Source organism: Medicago sativa, chromosome 5, assembly GCF_051527215.1.
Source record: "Medicago sativa cultivar Bolivia chromosome 5, Bolivia_mono, whole genome shotgun sequence".
In the NCBI taxonomy this organism is placed as follows: Eukaryota; Viridiplantae; Streptophyta; class Magnoliopsida; order Fabales; family Fabaceae; genus Medicago; species Medicago sativa.
The window spans coordinates 24,422,174-24,441,691 of record NC_140753.1 but is presented as its reverse complement, the minus strand read 5'-3'; the positions used below and the strand labels follow the sequence as shown (position 1 = coordinate 24,441,691).

The window sequence follows — 19,518 nt, the reverse complement described above, 5'->3', positions numbered from 1 at the left end:
AGTATGAAATAAAATAATTAACATGTAGGCCATTAAGGGAACCTTATGTAATTAATATGGGAAATGTTAACCATTGTCCTGAGGGCACTGATTAAGAAGTCTAAAAATGAAAGTTTTAATTTACTTTTATGTAGGTGGAAAGTTTTAACCATTGCCCTTGATACCACTGAGGACATTGGTTAGCAAGACCCATTAAATATTCATCGTTCTAATAATCGTCCATTTCCTTTTTTTTTTTTTTTTAAAGGTCCCTTTCCTCTTGTTTAATTCTTTTTTTGTCTATAAAGATGGTGATAAATGATTATGATTAGCACAAGAGAGCCAGAAACAACCAAAAATTCTTACGGCCATGATGACTGGTTCTGGTTCTCCTTGTGGAGCCTGCAAATTCTTGAGGAGGAAATGTGTTAAAGGTTGTGTTTTTGCACCTTACTTTTGCCATGAACAAAGTGCTACCCATTTTGCAGCTATTCATAAGGTCTTTGGTGCAAGTAATGTTTCAAAGCTCCTCGCACACCTCCCTGTGACTGATCGTTGTGAAGCTGCAGTCACAATCTCTTATGAAGCTCAAGCTAGACTTCAAGATCCAATTTATGGTTCTGTTGCCCATATTTTTTCCCTCCAACAACAGGTTTGTTCATCTGTCGTGATCTTAAACTGAAAACCCTAGATGGTATACGCTTACATTTTTTTTCTTCATAATTGCAAAGAAGAATTTAAATTAATTAATTAATTAATTAACAAGAGTATCAAGGGTACTCCAGTTTATATAAGGGTACTCCAGTTTATATATAAAAAAGAGTCTACAACGACCAAAAAATCAATAGTAAGACCTAATAAACACGGTGTCGATCTGTAAGACTTGGCACATATTTGGACTGTATAAATATATTTGACAAAAGCACGATGGCATCAAGGTTTTGTTTAAGATTCAAAGTGTAGCTTTTGCCAAACTCGCGCAGTAAATACAATTGGTGTATTATTGATGCACTGGTTTGAGTTTGTAATAAAATTTTGGCTATTAAAGAAAAAAATACATAAGCACTGTGTTGATCTATGCAGTGGTCAATTTACTAATAAATGCATTTTCTTCTTCCTGATCTTTGTAGGTGGTCAATTTGCAAGCACAGCTAGCTTTTCTGAGAGAACAAGCAGCTCAAAGGTGTCTCAATAATGCCCCAAATTCTGAAAACCCTAATGAGAAGAATTTTGAAAAACCTACTAATATTCTCCCTCAAGATCTTCAAAGTTGGTTCCAGATGGAAAATTCCAGCATGTGTTCTCAATTTCTTCCCGATTTCTCTTCTTCCACTAATCTCTCATCAACAACACAATATTACAATGGGACTACAAACACTCTCATGGATCTAAACCCTATTGGAAACTATGAAAATTCAGGAACCCTATTGGAAGAAAGCATCTCATCATTTTCTACTTTTGATGAGCGACGTAATAATTCAATGTCCTATGACAACATGCAAAGACAGTGGACCTATCAGTAAGTGGCTAATTTGGTTAACTTACAGTTGAGTAAGCTTTATGAAAGATCAAATCAGTCTATGTGAAAGAATTGGTGAAGAAGACTGTATCAATTTTTATCTGTTGCTATATATCTCTCTCTGTTAGTATAATTTATAAATAAGCTTAGAAAGCATAGATGTGTTCGTACATATAATTGGAATGAAAATCTACCCAATTAGCTAGTGTTTGTTTAATCTGATTCTATTGTAATATATATTGGCATTTATTAGAATAATAAAGTGTAACTCTTGGAGATATAACAATGGTTTTGTATGAGAAATTTTGGGGTTTGTTTATAGACCTAGAAAATATCCTAAATTTTGACCTAATAGATCCACACCTGGATATATGTCCTTTTTTCTGACATTTGCTTTGCTTTCTCAAATTAAATAGGTTAATTTGCTGTGACAAATATTGGGAGATGGTAATCCCAAAGTAGGTGATATATTAATTTCAGAAACCCATATGGACTAAAGGTGCCTGGATATGGTGGCAAAAGAACACATGTTGCTTAGGTATTCATAACTATTGTAACTATAAAATATATTTCAATGGATTCTCTAAGTGTGATTTTCATGTGAAAGAGTGATGTGTGAGTTCTTAGTAACATTCAAATTCGTCATATCCATGGTTTCAAATTACAGTTTGCATCTGTAATTGTGGTCACGATATTGTTGTTGTGCTAGACTCCACAACGACATTGCACCGCAATAGCAGTGTGATCTTCAATCAAGTGTATGGTTGCATCGGAACTGCATCACACAGGTGGAGTATTGAAAGACTAGTAGATATTAAAAAATATTAAAAAATAATACTAGAAACTATCAATAACTAAAAAATAATACTAGAAACTATCAACCAACTAAAAAATATTAAAAAAACTAGTAGATATGCAAAAGTATTGAAAGATGTGACAGCAAAGGTGGTGTGTGTCAGTAATAATACTAGAAATAATACAGGAAAAAAGCACTTGCTACTCTGCTAGACTTTTTTTTGAATGGGCTACTCTGCTAGACTACTGCTCCTATCTGATATATCAATTCAAAACACTCTGGATCGGTCCGATATGGGTTCCTAAGAGCATCCACAATGGAGACACCCATTTTTGGGTATTTAAATGGGTTCCACACGTACACATCACTCTTTTATTATTTTTTAATAGTAGTACCTAATAAGCACTCAATCCCTCCAACCCAGATCTCACACAAAGTTCTTAAATGGGACCCACTAATCAACTATCAATAACTTTATATCACTACATTTCAATTTTTTAATATTAAAAGCGTGCGGGTCCCGTTTAAAGTTGGGGGTCTTAAATAAGACCCCGGGTCTTAAGAGACCCCCAAAAAAAAATTCCCCAATGGGGGTACCTATTAGGTACGGTGTCTTAATTGGTAAAGACACCACCATTGGGGATGGTCTAAGGTTTAATTTTAGAGAAATGATATTTTGAAAACCACTTTTTGACAATTTTTGGACAACTTTCTCTCTCATACTCACATGATGTTGTTATCCTCTCTCTTCCTTTTTCTCTCTCCATTGTTTTTGACCAATAAGAAGTGAGAAAAACAAAGTTGTCACCAAAGTTGTCATCAAATGGATGTCAAAATATCATTACTGCGGGTCATTCGAAACGGCGGTTTGGACGGTTTACGGAAATCTTGTCCAGCAGCCCTAACGAAAGGATCCATTTGCAAATATGTGCTTTTGTTTTAAGGGTGGTTTTTAAGGGGTTTTTGTTCGAGCCGATGTTTTTGCGGCAACCGATTTCCCCTTGTATTTTTTTTTTCCCACCCGAGCTTGTTAGTGCATCTCGCACGGGCTTGTTGGTTAATAATATTTTGCCATTGAAAAAAAAAAATTCATACACTCATCCAAGAATTTATTTTATCTTTATCTCTCTCTTTCCATTACACCACTAACATATCACATCTATCACTTAGGGTCTGTTTGGTAAGACTAGAAAAGGAGCTTATAGCTTATACAGTTCATAGTTTATAAACTCGTCTCACTAAAAAAGCTCTGTTTGGTAATGGTTTTTTACAACGAGCTTATAGCTTATTTCAGGAGCTTATAAGCTATTTTTGCTGAAGCTACTTCAAGTAGCGTTTGAGCTTATAACTTTTAGCTTATCATATTTTGTTCCATTTTTACCCTTATCATTTTAATTAAAACCCACATTTACCCTTTATATATTAAAACACTTATTATTATGTTTTCAATGCCTTGCCTCCATTTCTTTTGTTCCTACATTTTCCAGCCTATGTATATGACGTTTTACAAGTTTTGTTCCATATAGATAATGGTTTGTTTTAAAAAAAATTTGTTCGCGTAACAATTTTTATTTCAAAATAAAATCTTATACTTTATTTTTTTTAAAGTATAAAAACTGAAATGAAATAAGTTTAAAATGAATCTTCAACAAAAAAAATAATATTTTTTAAATAGAAAAAATTAATAATATATAAAATATATATTAAGAACATAATTTAATAATTTTAATAGAATTAAAAATGTCCGTTTATTTTTTTTCTGAAGGAAAAAAAAGTCCTTTTATGTCATTTTACATTTATCAGCTGGTTGAACCGCTAATTTTACCAAACACTTTAATTAGCTTATCAGCTATAAGCTATCAGTCATCAGCCATCAACTATAAGCTATCAGTCATCAGCCATCAGCTATAAGCTATCAGTCATCAGTCATCAGCTATAAGCTATCAGCTATCCGCTATTTTTACCAAACAGAGCCTTAGTTTTTTATAGGCAAATGTTAGAAATGTTACTGGTCATGCTAGTTTTTGGGATCAAACCATATTAATTAGTTGTCATGCTACTATTTTCTCTTTTATCATATCTATAAAAAAAATAATGTAAGCTTCAGTGTTTTAACAATACCTTCACCCTCCCTCAAAAAAAAAAAAAAAACAATACCTTCACCCTAGTAGAAGCTAGCTTGGTTAGTTATTGGATTAATGTACGGACATTGTCTGGTTAGTTTGGTGGTGGCGAATAAAGGAGTGTTGTTAGGAAAATTTGCCTCCTTCGTAAGTTACCGTGTTCTCTTGGCAAGGGGGGCTCGAATCGCTACGTATGTGTTTGGGGAAGAAAGATGTGGAGGATCATTTGTTCACATTGCCCGTATTGATCAAAATCTTTCAATGGCACAGAATAATCTCGGTGATACCTAAAGACTTATTTGTGTTATTAAAAGGAATTTGTTTTTTTGGAAGGAACAACCATATTTTTTCATCAAAGATACAGATAGTTTAAGAGTTGATGAATGCAATTAAAAAAAATTGAAAATATATTTTTAATCCTCTGAATAGACCAGTTTTTAAAAGTGGATGCAACTAAAAATTTAAAGTGACGTAAAATCGAATTTTTGTTGTGTTTATTTCCTTTGTTTTTGCTTGTTGGTCTCATTTCTTTCTTCTTCTTTATTATATTCAATTATAGTCTACTTCATGCGCAACTAGTTCTCAAGGTTTTTACTTTGTCACGTATTGTATTTTGCATGATATTATTATTGAAATGAAATAAGTTTACTTTACCTAAATGTAATTGTGGTAGACTGATGCTACCACAGTAACATATCATTATTAATAGAAAAATGCTAGAAATCGCGATAAGCATTTTCGTGAGTGCATCCCGAACTTGTTGGCATGTTAATAGCCATTGGATTTAATGCTAATTTGACTGTTTCATAAAAAAATGGGTTAAATATGTTATTAGTCCCTACATTTTACGTTACTTTGAATAATAGTCCATACATTTCAATAAATGTTTTTAAAATCCTTGCATTTTACTTCCGTTAATACAATTGGTCCTTGCCGTCAATTCTTACATAATAAGTAAACAGAATGCTGACATGGCATTATTTTTATTTTATTTTATTTTATTTTTTTGTCAAAATTAAAACCGGGTTTGGGCCAAATGACACTATTTGACCCAATTCACATGAATCTGACCCGTCTTCATCATTTTTCCACCATGTGCGGCAACTTTGAAGTTCCATTCCAAAATCCATAACCGTGTCATAGGCATTCATCATTCACCACCCCACTCTTTCCTCTTCCTGTGTACTACAATCGTCCCAGAATCATCATTATCCACTCTTTCAGAAATTAGGGATTTAAAATTCAAAACAACACAGATTTGAAGAACCCCAATTTTGGCCTCCAAACGGAGTACCGCCGTCACCGCTATCTAACGCCAAAGTACCACCGCTCTCAACTCGACGAACCGCTCTTCAGCTCTCTCTTGTAACCACCCTCATGGCGGTTGTCTGTCCCTTGGCCTGCGGATTTTCTGGTGGGCAGCAACATCTGTTTTGGAAATTTGTCGAGGCTGTTGTCGGTTTGTTTGTGGCTGCCAGCCCTGTGTTATTGCTGCCGTTTGCTTGCTGGACGGTTTCATTGTTTTTGTGGTGCGACTGCGGAATGAGAAAGATGAGGAACATAAAGATGATAAATTTTACAATTTTGATTGTGTTTTTTTTTTTTTTTTACAAAATGGACTCTGTCAGCATTCTGTTAATGAAATAGATGGCAGGGGCCAATTGTATTAACGGAAGTAAAATGTAGGGATTTTAAAAACATTTATTGAAATGTAGGGACTATTATTTAAAGTAGCGCAAAATGTAGGGACCAATAACATATTTAACCCTAAAAAATTGAAAATCAAAACCTGACCCCCCATATTTTGTGGCCAGCACATGCTTTTATTGGTTGGAATGGAAATCGTGAGTCTTTCGCTATAATATCCTTCGGTATATATAGCATTGCTCTTATTAATATACTAGGCACCACATAACTACTAATTAAAACAGGTGGCATTTAACATGGGAAAAGGTAAAACTTTCCCATCATGGGAAGAATTTAGGGTTAATTATGTTTCTAGTCCCTATAAAATAGCGACCTTATAAGTTTAGTCCTTACTTAATTTTAATAGCATTTTTAGTCCCTATAAAAAAAATTTACTTATAATCTTAGTCCCTGCTAAAACAAAGTTTGATTAATTATCCTTAAACTCTTAAATTTTTGAACGATTTTTTTGAGACAAGATTAGAACACTATGAAAGGTTCGTTTACTAAAATTTAGAATTTTCTGACATGAAATGAATTAAATATGAATTTTTTAAAACGACAAAAGTTAAAGATAAAAAGTAATAAAATCTGGATGTAGAAATCAAATTTTACGATAATTTTTTGCGGAGGAACTTTTAGTAATGTTCTAAACATGTCTGCAAAAAATTGTTCAAAAATTTAGGAGTTTAAGCATAAATTAAACAAATTTGAATTGAATAGGGACTAATACTCAGTGCAGAAAAACAAAATTAGGGGCTAAAAATGCTATTAAAATTAAGTAAGAACTAAACTTATAAGGTCGCTATTTTATAGGGACTAGAAACATAATTAACCCAAGAATTTATTTTAACATTAGATCAAAGAGGATCATAGATTTTATAATGGTTTGTCCATACTATATCATCCATCAACATTCTCTTTCCTCTATTCCCCACTCATGCACCCACGCACCACCATCACTATTCATCTTCAATCTTGGTCTTGGTTTTCAGTTTTAAGTCCAAAACACAAATTGCTTATCCAACCACTTAAACAACTTCATTTATTCTCTTCCCCTCATCCTTTTCCTTTCATTCGTCTAAAATTTCAGATTTAGAAAGAAAGAAAAAAAGAATTCAATAAAAAATTTGTATTAATCAAAACAATAGAATTCTGTTGAGCTGAAATGGGTCTTAATTTTTATATATGGATGGATTTCAAAAATGGAGTTCAACCTTCATTTATATCAATTTGTAATCATTGAATAAAAAAATTCAGTCTTGATTTTATGGGTTTTTTTTTAAAGGACATATGGGTTTTGAAAATGTTACCTATTGAATGTTTATGAACATTAAATTAATTTAAATGAAAATTAGAAAAAGGGGAAAACAAAATTGTTGTGAGGAAGATCAATTTTGTGATTCTGTGTTTATGAAAGTGAGAATAAAGGGAAACAAAATTAAATCTCCCACACTCATGTCGAAATGCTAGAAATGGTGAATCTAGTGATGTTCTTGTTTTGCAAAATGGTGATTCAAGCTATTGGAATGGGAATCATGGTGGTAACTAGGTAGATTTTGATTTTGAGAGGTTGCTGCTGGTGGTGGGGATGGGTGAAGAGAGGAAACGAAGGAGAGAGAAATTGGTGAAAGATAAGTGTTCAAAATGATATAGTGTTGAGAGAGAATGATAATATTGTGGTCTTCATTTAATCTAATGATCAAAAAATACTTTCTTATGTTGGGAAGTTTTATCCTTTCTCATATTAAATGTCACCGTTAAACACATGATGTAAATTTACAAGGTCTTCAATGTGTCCATCTAAAAACAGTCAAAAGATTGATTCTTATCATGTTTAGTATATTATATTCTAATAAAATTATTAAACATGACAGAACCAAGCTTCAACAATGTGTTCACAAGGACGGCATAATTTCATTAGAAAAGCTTACAGAATTAGACTTCACTTGATTGTAGTTCAAATACTTACGAAATTCCGCCTGTAATTTGCCAACAAACAACCCACAGGCACCACAACCCATAGTCCCGTAAATCTTGATATGGAAAAAGACATATAAAGAAATTAAATTGGGTTTTCAATTCCCAAACAGTCACACGTTGAGTTGTTCCCGTTCACAATGAAGTGAAAGAATTATCCAACAATAACAAACTTAAATTAAATACAGCGGCAGTAAATTGACATCAAAGCTATAGCTTAGCATATATTGTATCTGTTGTTTTTGGATTTCCAAATTCTTATCTACCGAAGTTGTTGTTAGGTTGAGTCAAGACCATGTCTCTCTCTTTAAGATGTTTCGTGGTACTGCCCAAAATTGTGCAAGACAGACTATCAACCACGCCGCCTCCAGGATAAAACAAGCCCAGTTACAACTGTGCGGTTAACTACTGCACCGTAGTTCGAGAACCACTCTTTAATACTGAAATCACTTTAATATGGTATTGTTATCACTCTATTATGGTACTGAGACCACTCAAATATGGTGTTACCACCATTCTAATTATTATCTTCGTCCAACTATGATACTATGATGACTCAAATATGGTTTTACACCATTCTAACGTCTAACTTCATCAAGAGTCGAAGAAGAATTTATTTTAAGATCATTCATAATTTTGAAGGGACATTATACCGAAAAAGGGACTATAATATTAAATTATTATTTATTCTGAAGGACATAAAAATATCGAAGGGACTATGAACTTAAAATCATTCTTAATTTCGAAGGGACATTAAACCAAAAAGGGACTATGGTCTTAAGAACACTCTTAATTCCGAAGGGACATAAAAAAGAGATGAAGAGAAAAAAGACTAGTCAGCACAAGTCAAGAAAGGGAGGAGAGGAAAGAGTTCCCGACAACTCAATGAAATTCTTTGATGTGTTTTTTGAACTAGATGAACTCTCCATATACTATTGATTATTATTATTATTATTATTATTATTATTATTATTATTATTATTATTATTATTATTATTATTATTTAAAAAAAAAGGTAAACAGTGTTTTTAGCCCCTGTAATATAGTGCACTTTTGGTTTTAGCCCCTGTAAACATTTTTTTTTAGATTCCCCCTTGTAAAATGAAGATTCTTCAGGTTTGGCCCCTGACCCCAATGAGTTAGCAGAATCTTTGACGTGGCAGTGACGTGACTTTTTCTTTTTCTTTTTCAATTTTTTTTGAATGCCACGTGTGTAAATGAATGTCCATGTGGCATTTGTGATTTTTTAATTAATTTTTTAAAAAAAATCTAGAAAACGAAAAAAAATACCAAAAAAATTGGGAAAATTAATAAAAATGAAAACAAAAATATGAAAATTTTAAAAAATAATAATTTTTTAAAAAAAAATTCGGGAAAAATTAATAAAAATCTGAATTTTTTTTAAAAATCTAGAAAAATTAATAAAAATTAAAAATGATTAAAAAAATAAAATAATCTAATAAAATAAAAATAATGAAAAAATTCTTTTAAAATTAATAAAAATGAAAAATGATGAAAAAAATAAAATAATCTAATAAAATGAAAAATAACGAAAAAATTCTGAAAAATTAATAAAAATTGAAAATAATGAAAAAATACCAAAAAAATTTATAAAAATGAAAACAAAAATCTGGAAAATTTTAAAAATAAAAAATAAAATTTGGAAAATTTAAAAAAATGAAAATATTCTGAAAAAAATTAATATATTTCGAAAAATTCAAATGAAATATGAAAACTTCAGGAGCTTAAAAAACATACCCCTAGATCATGAAGAATAGAATTAATATCCATTGTATCCTGTTATATTTTCCAATATCCATTTAAATTATATTTTTGAATAAAATAAAATTTTGAGAATTAATTTTCAAAATCAAAATAATTAGATAATATTATATTTTCAATTTTTTTATAATTTTAATTTAATTCAAATTTATTTTTATAATTTTTTCAGAAATTTAGATATATTAATTTTTTCAGAATTTTTTTCATTTTTATTAATTTTTCCAGAATTGTTTTCATTTTTCCAAATTTTTTTAATTTTTTTCATTATTTTCAATTTTTATTAATTTTTCCAGAATTTTTTTAAAAAAATTATTTTTTTTTTACAATTTTCCAGATTTTTGTTTTCATTTTTATTAATTTTTCAGACTTTTTTTCATTATTTTTCATTTTATTAGATTATTTTATTTTTTTAATCTTTTTTATTTTTATTAATTTTTCCAGATTTGTTAAATTTTTTGCAGATTTTTTTCATTTGTATTAATTTTCTAGAATTTTTAAATTTTTTCAGATTTTTTTTCATTTTTATTAATTTTTCCAGATTTTTTTTAAAAAATTATTATTTTTTTAAAATTTTCCAGATTTTTGTTTTCATTTTTGTTAATTTTTTTAAATTTTTTCGGTCCTTTTTTTATTTTTCCAGAAGTTTTTTTGTTTTTTAGATTTTAAAAAAAAATAATTAAAAATCACAAATGCCACGTGGACATTCATTTACACACGTGGCATTCAAAAAAATTGAAAAATAAAAAGAAAAAGCCACGTCACTGCCACGTCAAAGATTCTGCTGACTCATTGGGGTTAGGGGCCAAACCTGAAGAATCTTCATTTTACAAGGGTGGAATCTAAAAAAAAAAAAATTACAGGGGCTAAAACCAAAAGTGCACTATATTACAGGGGCTAAAAACACTGTTTACCCTAAAAAAAACTATTTCATCTGAATAATTCCCCAAAATTCTTCCTTGTTTTCGTCCCCTTTTCCGGCTTAATGTCAATCAATAATCCCAAAAATAATAGATGCCCATTTTTCCAATTTAATTCCCAAACCATTCAAAATAAAAGCTCACAAGCTTACCTTCACTGCACCAGCGGTTGTTTACGATGAATCATAAACATCAAAGGTGAATTTGGAATAGCCTAGCATAACATAACATATAAATCTGTCAGTTTTTTGTTCAAAATATCGCATAGTGATCATCTTTGATCAGAATGTAATTACCAGTGCAGTTTTGTATGGTGGTTGCAAGCCTCGGTTGTTGTTCTTTTGAATGTTGATTGGTTGCATTTAGTTAAAACAATGGCAAGATGTGAGACAAGATGCTCTAACATGTGTGCATCGTCTGGACTCTAGATGTTGTGACATTTTTCGTGTGTTTCTAGAAGCCTAGTTTGTTTCTAGAAGATTGTTTATTGTCGGTTTATGTATATTGTGCGCTTCAAGTTATTTCAAGAAAGATTTGTTTCAAATATATTTTATGGACAATTTATGTTTTTAACCCATTGAAGAAAAAGCCCATGCGAGAATTAATCGCTATATACAGAGTCTCAACCCTAATAACAAAACATCGAAATCAATATTGAAGATCAAAGTGTTAGGGTTCGAGTGTTTGAGTATGTGTTTTTATTGTATACCACTCTAGCGCCGCCATTGATTATCAAAAGGCTTAGAGTTGGTTTGTGTTAGTTGAGTTGTAATTCATCTCTTTTTGTAACTGTGATTGAGTCAATCACTATGGTGAGTGATTGAGAGAAAGTGAGAGGGGTTTCTCATATATAGGGGGAGTCCTAGATAGAAATACATGGGTAGTATTAGGTGAAGAGACATTGAACAAGGTTGATTCATATAAGTCTAGAAGTTGATACTATTGAGAGTGGATTTTCTTTCTTGGGTGAAAGCCCTTCGGAGTAGGTGACGTTGCACCGAAATGGGTTACCAATTCTTTGTGGTCTCCTTTATTGCTTTACGCTTATTTACTGTTATTTGTTATTTTATGATTAATACGTTATACATGTTGTCTCATACATTGTGTTTAACATCAGTCCTCCGCGAACGAGAATTTCAAAAAAAAAAAATTACAAATTGAATAATATACAATTTTTTTACGCTCTAGATTCATTAAATAAAAAATTTATAATTGAGACCGAGAGGAGTACAAACTAAGGCAACAAAATTACAAACAATTAAGAACCATGCTATTTCTCTAGATTACAATTTGGATTCACTTGAGTTGGAAAAATATAGACACCTACATAACACATGAACCTCAACTTTCTCAAAAAACATCAGTAGTGCTATTAGAGCTTAACTTTTGGAATGCTGCCAAGTACTTGAAGGGGAAATTTAATTTTCGTTTGGTTTAGCAGCAGGAAGGCAAAATCAAGGCGAAAACGCATGGTAAGTCGAAGCGCCAAATTGTAGCTTCAGTAATTCACGGCAAAAGTGCGTTTGGACCGCATTATTCTTGATATGATGCAGTTTCAACGCTAAACCAAGCACATAATTAAAATAAATCCCAAGAGCCAATCCACATTAAGACTTGAATCGAGATACTTCCGAGAATTCAAAGTCAAGCATATAATTTAAGAGTCTTACTAACGTGAACCACGTTCTCTGAGTAAAAAAGAGACTACAATAGTTAATTTTATTATATATTAGTTTATGTTTATTTTACATGCGTTTGCTTTTATACAATCTCACACATATACTCAAACATAAACCACAATCAAAATCATTCAGCAACAAAGACAAAAAATCTAACTGATTAACAAAAGATGCATACCACGCATGCATGGATAGAAGGTTCTCGAGGAATTTCAGTACACTAGTAGTAACAAAGACATAAACTTATTTTTGTCTCTTAATGTTGTACCATGTACATACATAGGACCTAACAAGGAAATGGAATATGAATTTGGATTTGAGTTTTGAATTTGTGTTGGGTTTGTGGCTAATATTGCTGTTGCTGGGACTCATTGGTTATACTCAATTTATGTTGGGTTTGAGGACTATGTATTGATTCATTGGTTATACCAAGTTTAGTGTCCTTATTGGCTTTTTAACTGAAAATCATCATAGGTTTCAAAATCAAATTAGCTTTTTCAGAAATTGATTCACCTTAAAACCAGCTTAATTGAAATTGTAAAAGCTAACAATCTCATTATTTTCTAGGGTTATTAAAAAGGATTTTAATCATAGAATGATAAGATGAATCTTAAAAGCTAATATTGAAGAAAACAATTTGAACTTCTGAGCATTCAAAGTTGCCATACAATCAAAGCGTGAATCGCGTTCTCATTAACCTTGTTAAAACAATGTTAATACTTCAAAAACAAAAACCACAATCAAAATCATTCAGCAATAACAAATAGTCCAATCCAATTGTTTAACAAAGCATGCCAATTAGGTTGCCTTCAACAAAAATCCTTTAAAACATCTGAGTTTCATCAAGGATCACAATGAATACATGACAAGAAATCCACATTATAATATAAAAGCCTTATTTTTCATCATCACCAAGACGACAACATTCAGAACCAAGGATCAGGATCTTAGTCCTCTTCAAAATCATAATCGTAGTAGTAGTAGTAGTCATAGTCATCAGGGTCATCAGGATTTGACAGTTGCAAATGATTGATCTGATGATCAGTGCACCTTTTCTCCAAACTTTCACTCAATTCAAGATAACGACAATGTCGAATGTCAAGAGATTTAAGAAAAGGGAATTTATCAAGAATGGCAAGCAGACCAACATTAGTGAGGTATCCATTGAGATCAAGATGGCATAGATTAGTCATCGTATCAGCAATAACTAAGGCCAAATCATCACAAGGCTTAAAGTCATACAGCATTCTACTAAATTTAAGCAATTTCAAAAGAGGGCAAGATCGGCCAAGGACTGCAATAGATACCTCGGTGAGCTTGGTTCGTGAAATGTCAAGCTTCTCTAACAGCAGGAGCTTCCTTACGGCTTCACTAAACCCTTCATCTGAAACTACATAGCAATCTACAAACCGCATGGAATGTAGGTGACTGCCACTGTAAAATTTGAATTAACAAACAATAAAAAATATGCCGGATAAAAACAACAAAATATTAAGGAACAAAAAATTTGGTATTATTAAGTACTTTCGGTCAACGAAAAAAAAAACGAGTACTTATTAGCTATGCATCTAAGAATATCATCATTGCCAAATCCCTCAATATCGATGTCTTCCAAACGATGGCAACTTCGTTCAATAGCATTGCAACAAATCTTCATCATATCCTCATCATCATAATCAATATAGGGTAAATCACAACCGCGCATGCGAATAGAGCGCCACATGAGAGGATCCTTGCAAAGGTTCCACCACAGAGGGCACACTCCGCATGCGCTTGTCAAAATTTCAAATGCACCAAGCCTCTGAAGGATATTTGCTGTCAAATCTCTAGGAAGATCAAGCCAATTTGGTATTGTTGAGCTCTCACTTTCAACTTCCATTGTTGAAATGCAAACAATGCTATTTGCAGTCATGCAAACCAAACATTTTATATGAGTAATTTTTATTTTTTTTTGGGCTACACGTTTGACAACCGTACAATAACATTGTTTAGAAGTAAATTAACTATTTGAAGTATCAACCCACTTAAGTTTACTAATATTTGTAATGATTAGTTGATACTATTTTTTGTTAGTAAAACAGACAATGAGAAAAATAAAAAACAAAAGAATGACATAAGAAGATATATAAAGGAGTAAATTCCAAAATTGAAGAAAAAACAACGAACGTTTGTCTACTCACAACCAAAAACAACCCAAGAATAACACTATTTGAAAATTGTTACATTCCATGGACTACCCTCAACCACCCCACAACTCCAATATACTGGTACTCTCCAAAGAAAATATAAAATTTACTTCTCTCAACACTCTATCACAAGAGTATAAGAGAAAAAAGAGTCAGATATATAAATAACTTCAATGGTAACGAAAAAATATAGATAACTTCAATTGTTTTGGTGTCTCATCATGTTCATAGCAGAATAACATTCAAAATTCAACAATCTCCTTAAAATTATATCCCTTACCGGCAAGGTTTGGTGTGAAGATAATATATAGTCACATTTTTTAAAAATAAAATACATAGCAATGTTGTGATTATATTTAAATCTTGATAGAGAAGCTGATTACTCTAGAATCACTTTGAAATTTGCTCTCAAATGTTGCTGACCTAACTTTGATACTATGAACTCACCGGAAAAAAAAAATGTTAACGGAGAAATAAACTACGTTAATGGAGAAAGGAGATATTTGTCTATTTTTTGTGTTAACTCTTTGATTCCTAGGAAAAGGAAGCCAACTTATTCGAAGTTCGGCCGAAAGACAAGTAAAATATCACAAACAATTGTTCCATTTGAAAATCAAAATCACGAGGTTCTCATGAATGATCAATACTTAGGTGGAACTCATTAAATGCTTGAGTCTATCACCTGGTTCACATGTTTGTCTATTTTTTGGGTTGAACCGAGTATCTCTCCGTGCTACTACGTATAGAGACTAATCTCTCGAGTTGAGTATGCGTTTGTGTTTAAAACAAACAGAGAATAATATAGTGAGGATACTCACATTGGCGGTGGACCGATAAAGGAGGTGCTTCGATCATTGGTGACGGTGCTTCGAGGATGTGTGGAAGCAACCTCGTTAAGGAGAAGGAGGTGTTGTACCTGCAGGTGCTCCGACGCCCAAGTTAGTGTACGAACAAGAGCAGTAGTGAAGCATATAGAGATACATACATTGTGATCTTGTCAAGAGCCCTTTATATAGGGTCGAGGAGAACGCTATATAGTAATTGTTGGAGAGCCGTTATGAATAATGTCCATAAATGTGGTAAATGAGTGTTGTTATGAGTCGTCTGGACATTATAAGGCTTCATTGAGACATAGATGATCCGTTGCGAGAACAAGATTCTACTCACTTGAACTTGTGTAGAAATAGGCCCTAATTTATAGCAGGCTAGACTTCTTGCTAGTCGAGAACAATTTGTCTATTTGATGTGAACTTAAAGAAAGGTACCCTATATTTTAAAATAACAAGGGTTTTAGTGTCATTTTAATTGACTTGATGAATGTAATTTCCTGTATTTTTAATGAAATAAACATAATTTAAATATATATTTTATATTTTAAAATTAGAAGGGTAGTCTATGCCATTTTAATACACTTTAGAAGAGGTGATTGTAATTTCCCCTGTTTAATTTAATTAATTTATTTTTTTGAATAACTAAGACAAATGATATTTGAACAACTATGTTTTGACAAATTTTGTGATATTGTTTTTCTCTTATACTCGCATTATGTTTTTACTTTCTCTTTCTCTCTATTGATTTGATTTTTGTGTCAATATCTTATTTTCTTTGTAACATAAATTGATGTTCAAATAACACAGCTCTAAATTTAATAAAAGTAGTTAAAAGATATTGTCTACATTTTTTAATATTATTTTTGAACTGCAATTTGTAAATATTTCAATTTAATTAATCAATAATGCTACGTCATTATTTTTTTCTTCTTCAATTTAACATAAAATTGAAAAAAAATATGAATGAGAGATTACAAAATGAGAAATAGGTAAAGGTAGAGTCGAAATTGTTAAAAGAGTAATGAGTGCAAAAATGGTGCAATTGATGAAGTTTGGAGTCTAAAAGTGTAATTAAAAATAATTAAAAAACCCTAATAATCAATCTGATCCATATCCGAAAAGATTAGGGTTTTTTGTTTGTTATATCCAAAACATTAACACTACCAAAAAAAAAATCTAAAACGTTAGGGTTAAATACTCAAACGTTAGCTTAACCTAACCTGCCTGCTAAACAAACACAAACAGATACAGGATGGCTTCCGGCTCCGGCTCCGGCAACGTCATTGATGAAAAGTTCGACCCGTTGATTCGGCAAGTGGCCATCAGAATCGCAAACAAGGTCTCTTACCTCCCCAAATTTGTGATATCTCGTCTCTCCGACGATGAGTTATACGATCTCCTCGGCAAAAATCTTTCTATGCTCCCCGATGGCGAGGCAGATCGCATCCTCGAAGCCGAGTTACAAACCATGTTCGCTCCTTTGGGAGCCCTTCTATCTTTCCTTTTCCCTCGCACAAATCGAATTACTCCCCCCAAACCCCCCGTACCCGAACCCCAAATACGAGAGCCCGTTGCTTTGAAGGATTTTATTATTATCAGTTTGTACTTTTACTCTTTTTTCTTCATCCCATTTTATTTATTTATTAATTTTATGCTATTGCTCATCACATCTCTTCTTATTTGTTTCTTTCTAATTGTTTTAGGTGTCCTTTACGTCGCTTCCCTTGGATCCATATATTATGGCTTCCGGGTATGTAATGTACATACATACATACATACATACATATATCTATTCAAATTCCACTCAACCCTAACAGTTTATTACCCTTCCTTGTTTTGTTTTGTTCCCAGTGGTTGTTCAAATTTTTAGATCCTGACCCTGTTTTTTATGTCTCCAAGAAGCCTTATGTCTCGGAGGTATATGTCTCATTCCTTGTTTTTGTTTTATTATATTAATTAAGTAAATGATCCCTATAAAACAACACAACATTCTGTTTCATTAATTAATTTACCCAATCCGTCTGATGTTAATTAATTATTTTTTTTTTGAAGGAGATGTTAATTAATTATTATTATTATTATTCAACAGGAGCATAAGAAACTCTTAAGGAAGCGCTTTTGTCCAACAACTTCAGAGCTGAAGGTGTGTTTGTGTGTGTGTGTGTATTGTTCTATCTGTATTTTAATCATCTAAACTCAATAATAACCTTTTGCTTTTTGTTTTCTCTACTGGATCTGCCAACTGCAGGAAGAAGACGAAGACGACGACGAAGAAGAAGAAGTAGAGCATCATCAGGAAGACATTCCAAGCACTTCTACTGGTATGTGCACATCCTGTTTCTAATTCTTGTTTTATAGAAATGAATGAATGGAAAATAAAATAAAATATAATTAATTAAAGGTTAAAAACTTGAAACTATTATTATTAGGAGGGATCATCATATTATATGTTGAGAGAAAATGGGAAACAACAAGACTAGTAGTTGACAGTGGAATTTGGTTCATTCCTTAGCTTATTATACTAGCTTTAACAAGTGTGTAAGATGATCCAACAACTATTACACTATGGTCAACTTATTTCTGAAAAGCAATATTTTTTTGGGAATCAACTCTCCTTTCAATACAAACGTAAGCATGGTGTGATCTTAAATCTGTTCAAGCTAACTGTTTTCTATCTTAACTAATTTTGTTTGTAACTTTTTGTTGATCATTGCTTTTTGAATTTAATATTTTATTTGAGAACTAATCACTTAGAAATCCATGCATTGCTTGTTGATTGATCATTGTTTTAGGTAATTAAATAAAATTACGATGACTGTTTAATAATATAAACCTGAGAGGGACCCTGACACATGGTTAACTTAAGGGTAGAGTCAATTGAAAAAGAAGCTGCGTATGTGATGTTCCTCATAAAGAACAACTTTGCTACACTTGCTCTATTTCTATATATTTGGTTGTTTATCGATAATGTTGTCTCCAATTACTTTGTAGTTGATGATCCCAGTCCATGTAAGTTATGCCTACAAGTTCTTATATCAATTTTACGATTTGACAAGTTGCGTATGTAATATTCCTCTTGCGATTTGACATACAATGTATGCGATTTTACGATTTCTTATATCGATTCTACAAAAGTAGTTGAGTAAAATCCTTCGATTTTGGTTTCGATTTTACGATCGTCGATTTTGGAAGCAAAATCCCAATTTTGACAACCTTGCCTACAAGTTTCCTCTTTAACAAACTCTTCCTTTAGCTTATTTACTTATATTTCATCTTCTTTCCCATTAGCTTTATAATTTACTTGAGGGCGGGTGAGATACATGATTTCCTCGGTCTTCACATTCCATTCCTTAAACATATATCATACATAAAGTGTACATTACAAAGGTTTCATTTGTGTTAACAACTAAATAACCAATCATTTGTTTAGTTATTTATCTCATAGTCAATCCTTTTGCCTTTTGTTTATTCTTTGTTGGGTGGTACCTAAAGCTAGTGCTGGATTGTGACACTTTTCTGAATTCAAATTTCAAGCTAGAATGACTCTTTCCCTTTTGAATTTCGCAAACCCCTTTTAAACCGAGAATTCATATTAGTTCTCACATTTATGTCAATCATGAATTTCTGGTACTAAATATTTTAATGAATGTTCGTCCTATTTTTTGGTTATGCTATTTGATCTTGCTCCTTATAATTGTGTTGAATTAGTACGGGAAGTGGTTCCTTACTACTACAAAAAATAATTTCACATTATTATTTCTATTTGGTGCATGAAGTGTATATTCAAGTACTAAATTATAGTTGTGTTTTCCTCTCATGATGCAGGCTAAAAGAAACATATTAGGTGAAGAGAAGTTTGCTGCGAAGTTGATAAAGGAAAGATTCATCAAGGTTGTCATCTCCATAACCGTTGAATGTAGTGGACTTTTATTTTAATTAACTACTAGGTTATTTTATAACTAATCAAGTGTGTGGTACTTGGCTTGAACCTTTTATAGTAAGGTACTACTAGTATTTTATTTAAGACTTAAATATGCACAA

General features: G+C 31.8%; 3 protein-coding genes across 3 annotated transcripts; 2 read left to right on the top strand and 1 right to left on the bottom strand.

The window, feature by feature from the left end:
- Positions 1-324: 324 nt before the first annotated feature.
- LOC146921230 (LOB domain-containing protein 29-like) lies at positions 325-1,767 on the top strand. Its single transcript, XM_085710762.1, has 2 exons — positions 325-631; positions 1,110-1,767. The coding sequence occupies exons 1-2, from the start codon at positions 350-352 to the stop codon at positions 1,500-1,502; spliced, it is 675 nt and encodes a 224-aa protein (XP_085566888.1). The 5' UTR covers positions 325-349; the 3' UTR covers positions 1,503-1,767.
- Positions 1,768-13,408: 11,641 nt separating this feature from the next.
- LOC146921229 (putative F-box/LRR-repeat protein 9) lies at positions 13,409-14,340 on the bottom strand. The gene is made up of 2 exons (XM_085711269.1): positions 14,015-14,340; positions 13,409-13,895 (listed from the first exon to the last, which is right to left on the bottom strand). The coding sequence occupies exons 1-2, from the start codon at positions 14,338-14,340 to the stop codon at positions 13,409-13,411; spliced, it is 813 nt and encodes a 270-aa protein (XP_085567395.1).
- A 2,366-nt stretch (positions 14,341-16,706) lies between these two features.
- Positions 16,707-19,518, top strand: LOC146921228 (uncharacterized). Its single transcript, XM_085714646.1, has 6 exons — positions 16,707-17,075; positions 17,181-17,227; positions 17,329-17,394; positions 17,567-17,620; positions 17,726-17,798; positions 19,303-19,518. Exons 1-6 carry the CDS (start codon positions 16,730-16,732, stop codon positions 19,305-19,307), a joined length of 591 nt encoding a protein of 196 aa, XP_085570772.1. The 5' UTR covers positions 16,707-16,729; the 3' UTR covers positions 19,308-19,518.